This window comes from Phragmites australis, chromosome 3 (genome assembly GCF_958298935.1).
Source record: "Phragmites australis chromosome 3, lpPhrAust1.1, whole genome shotgun sequence".
Classification (NCBI taxonomy): domain Eukaryota; kingdom Viridiplantae; phylum Streptophyta; class Magnoliopsida; order Poales; family Poaceae; genus Phragmites; species Phragmites australis.
The window spans coordinates 32,480,877-32,484,919 of NC_084923.1; the positions used below are offsets into that span (position 1 = coordinate 32,480,877).

The 4,043-nt window shown below is 44.4% G+C and overlaps 1 protein-coding gene across 2 annotated transcripts; it reads right to left on the reverse strand.

Annotated features, from left to right (window-relative positions):
• Positions 1 to 1,400: 1,400 nt before the first annotated feature.
• LOC133912826 (putative disease resistance protein RGA3) lies at positions 1,401 to 3,739 on the reverse strand. 2 transcript variants are annotated; one of them, XM_062355750.1, is made up of 3 exons: positions 3,341 to 3,739; positions 2,896 to 3,018; positions 1,401 to 2,160 (listed from the first exon to the last, which is right to left on the reverse strand). In XM_062355750.1, exons 1-3 carry the CDS (start codon positions 3,617 to 3,619, stop codon positions 1,594 to 1,596), a joined length of 969 nt encoding a protein of 322 aa, XP_062211734.1. In that variant the 5' UTR covers positions 3,620 to 3,739; the 3' UTR covers positions 1,401 to 1,593. The 2 variants fall into 2 exon arrangements, with proteins under 2 accessions (XP_062211734.1, XP_062211735.1); XM_062355751.1 differs by having other exon boundaries at positions 2,160 to 2,632; positions 2,795 to 3,018; positions 3,341 to 3,738.
• Positions 3,740 to 4,043: the final 304 nt, after the last annotated feature.

The following is a 4,043-nucleotide window of genomic DNA, read 5'->3' on the forward strand; positions in this document are numbered from 1 at the left end:
AAGACTGGAACAGTGTGATAAATCCAAAAACCTTAGTTCCTCAAGGTTGCCAAAGGATTCAGGTAGTACTTGCAAAACAGAACAATATGATAGGTCAAGCTTCTCTAAGGACACAAGGTTACAGAAGGAGTCGGGCAAGACACAAAGCTTGAAACATCTGGATAGGTGCAGGAGCGTTAGCTTTTGGAGATTTCCCAAACTTTGAGGTAGTTCTTCAGGTGGACAACCTGAAAGGTTTAGGATCTCTAAATTCACAAGGTCACATATGGAGTTGGGCAATTCAGAAAGGCTAGAACAATCTGCTAGGTTCAATAACGAGAGATTTGTAAGTTTGGAGAACATCTCCGGTAAGTACGCAAGGCTCCCACAACATGATATGTCCAGATGTGCCAAATCTTTGAGCTTGCCGATTGACTTAGGTAACTCCGAAATTTTAGAAGAGCCGTGCATGCACAAATAGTGTAGTTTTAGGAGACTAGTAATCCACATCGGAAAATCTTTGTCACACAATAGTGAAGCATTGAGGTACCTCAAATGGGCTAACTGATGAATTGGATCTGGCAACGTCCTCAAAGCACATCCAGTTATATCCAAGACATGCAAGCTTTTTGTCGATGAGAATGCATCACCAGGGAGTTGTGTTCCACCAGTCTCTGAAATGTAGTGACTTTACCTTAACAGTCAATGACTTGGAAAGCCTTTTATCATATCTCACCACAACTAAATGATGGCAACCGTCACTGAGATAATTATTTTGCTTTGTACAATCAAGAAAAAGTGTTTCATCACCAGCAACCGATCGTGCCAAGTCATGCATGCTGAGTTCTTGTGAAGCTTTGGCTTGGTCATGAGTAACCTACAAAGTAGTAACAAGTGTTTATCAGGACAAAGAAACTTTCTTTAGGTGCATCTTTAAATGGCAGAATTCCTGCCCTTGGTCCAAAAGAAAAAAGAGCAAAGAAGTTTGAACCAAAATTTCTTTATACTGTATACACAATGAGATAATGCTGGGATAGAACACAAACTAATCTATTGAGATATAACTTGTGAGGCATTCTGAAAGGTGGAAAAGTGTGAAAAATGGACTATATCTGCAATGTGCAAACTCCATGGCTGGTAGGGCACTGAAGCAAATATTTTCCCTACATAATATGGAAGTTTACAAGAACTCACCAACGAAGATACTGAGTTTTGGAGAAGAGATGTCGCTAAAAGCTCTCTCAAATATTCCTCTGCTTGAATTTTGTAAGACAAGTTTGGTAAGGATGGTTTAATATAGTCAAGAGCAATCCACTGTTGAATTAATTTGTCCCTGTCTATGGTACAACCTTTTTGGAAGATGGCACAGTAGGCAAAGCATGGTTTCAAATAAGACGACATATGGTCATAACTCAATCTCAACGATGGCAATACATTGTCGTGAGATGAGCACTGATCCCAAGTGTTACTATCTCTGGCAGCTTTCCAGAAATCAACATTTTCATTGCGAAGCATGGATCCAACAGCATGAGCAGCCAAGGGTAAGCCTTTGCACTTTTTGGCAATGTCCCTTCCAACAGCTTCTAGCACATGTAAATCTTGTTCATTTGCCCATCAAAAAGAAATTTCCTTGAACACATCCCAGCAATTATCATCGGACAAAGGTCCTAGTTTATATGAACCAAGTGTAGACATTTCCTGAGCAATTTCTTTATTGCGTGTTGTCACAATGACATGTATCATGCTCCCTTTCTTTCCACATCTTAACATGAGTTTCAGTTTGCGTAACAGTTCAATGTCATTCTCCCACAAGTCATCCAACACAATTAAGCACCTCTTGCCACTAGAAATGATTTCTAGCTGATTATACAGAGACTGCAGATCATCAAAGTCATCAGCAGTACCTTCAAATTGTGATACAATAGCTTTTCCTATTCTTCCCAAATGAAACTTTTGGGACACATGGATCCATGCCTTCCCCTCAAAATCTTGCATTCTACTGTCACTGAAAACCAATTTTGCCAAAGTGGTCTTACCAATGCCTCCAAGGCCAACAATAGGAATAATAGTCAAGTTTTCTTCAGACTGTAGTAGAAGCCTTATTATCTCATCTCTCTCTCCTGACCATCCAACGATAGTAAATTCATCGTCCATACATGCTACTGTTTCCCTTTTTGCAACCTATGTTGCACGGATACTTCCCAGATGTGCCGTATCGCCGTCCAGAACGCGGGGATACGGGGATACGCGGGGATACGGCGGGGATACGCGTATCCCCGTGTATCCCTTATTTTCGATTTAAAATAAATACAAAATAAATGGGATACTTCGGGGATACTCCATGGATACTTCGGGGATACTCCGTCGGCTTCAGGAGATCATGGCGCAGCTCTCCACGATGGGTGTAGAAGAGCTCTAGGTGTGCTGTGCAATGGCACTGCCCTGTTCGTGCTCTCCGGCGACGAGCGGCCGCGGGGCTCAGTCAGAGGAGGGGCGGGGAAGATGCAGCACATCCCAGGGAACCGATTTGAGGTGGTCGTGGCAATAGTGGTGGATGGAGGAAGAGCCACCATGAGCAGCTGTGCTCAGGCCGACAGCAAGAATGGGGAAGAAAGGAGCAGCTGCTGCTCCTTCATTCCTCCTTCTCGATCTTCTGAATTTGAGGAGGAGATATTAGGAGGGGAAAATTGAATTCTTGTCACTTCTTGATGAGCTTAGCATGTTTATTTATCCTATATTTCTATGATATTATTATGTTATATTGTTATATAATGCACAGTTCGGCTATAGTTATAGTATTGGATTTGGGGTTTACCGTATCCCCGTATTGCTGTTTTTTGAAAATGTCGTATCCCTGTATCCTCGTATCCGTATCCCCGTATCCGTATCCCCGTACCATGCAACATAGTTTGCAACCACATTTTCATTGATTGCGCTATTATACAAACTGAACCCAAATATACGGCGTTTCTCTTCCACCACCTTCAGTTTCTCCTTTAGCTCCTCTATCTTGTTAACCAAACTAAGTTTCGCAAATACCTGTCGAAGATTCAGAACATTACCACCAACATATATAAGCTGTATCTTTTCTTAACATCAGATATTAGCTGTAGCAGGAGAACAACCACTATAGCATAGCCATTTCTTGGGTATTGGCATGGCACCCCTTGCATAGTTGCATTCAACTTACAAATCCATGATCTTTCAGGGTGAGTTAAAAATATGAATATGTAATAAAAGGCAACGAGCACAGATTTTACCATACCTTCAAAACTAGATGCCGTTAACGCATTTTAATTGCAAGTGGTTCTACCTTCAATTAGTAAGGAAGTAAATTAGACATATGGCGCGGCTACCGCACCTTCCACGGCGGCGGCGGCGGCTGGTCGAGAACGGCGGAGATGTCTCGCGCGACGGCCTTGAGCTGCCCCAGCCACACGCGCACCCCCTCCTCGCTCCCGGACCGCTGCTCAGCGTCCCTGAAGCCCGCCTCGAGCAGGGAGAGGGTGGATCGCATGTCCTCCAGGTCAGCCTTGCAGCTCCTCCACAGCTTGGCCATCGGGCCCCCAGCGGCCGCCGCGAGGCCCCGGATGGCCTCCTTCACGACCGCCGAGGCGACCATCACTTCCACGCCCGCCATCGACGGCTGCCAAGCTTCTTCGCCGCGGCCACCACAGCGCTCTCTCCCTCTCTCGCACCGTCCGTCGGTGGTGGACTTTGCCAAATTTTGTCCTTTTGACCTCCCGTCTGGAAGCGATAACGAAAATCAACAATAGGCACAAGCAGTATGAAGGCATCGATAATTCAATGCTTACAATGATCTAGCCCTCTAGGGAATGGACACGCGTGCTACAGTAATTCGCGTGGAAGCTATAGTCTGTGCAGTTTTGCTGTAGTGCCAGTACTGTAGTAAGATACTGTAGCACGCGCACTGTAGTACAGGTACTGTAACACTCAGCTCTGTCCATCTGCTCACGATCTAATGGACAGGAGCTAACAAAGTCATGTTACTGTAGTATCTATGACTTTGCTAAGTAAAATTAGAGGATACGATCCCCAGAGAA

Excerpts from the sequence above, each read along its gene's own strand:
- LOC133912826 (XM_062355750.1), bottom strand. The coding sequence starts at position 3,619 with ATGGCGGGCGTGGAAGTGATGGTCGCCTCGGCGGTCGTGAAGGAGGCC. Across the intron at positions 3,019-3,340 it reads CGCCGCCGCCGCCGTGGAAG|GTATTTGCGAAACTTAGTTT; the intron begins GTGCGGTAGCCG and ends AATCTTCGACAG. Across the intron at positions 2,161-2,895 it reads GCGCAATCAATGAAAATGTG|GTTGCAAAAAGGGAAACAGT; the intron begins GTTGCAAACTAT and ends CGTGCAACATAG.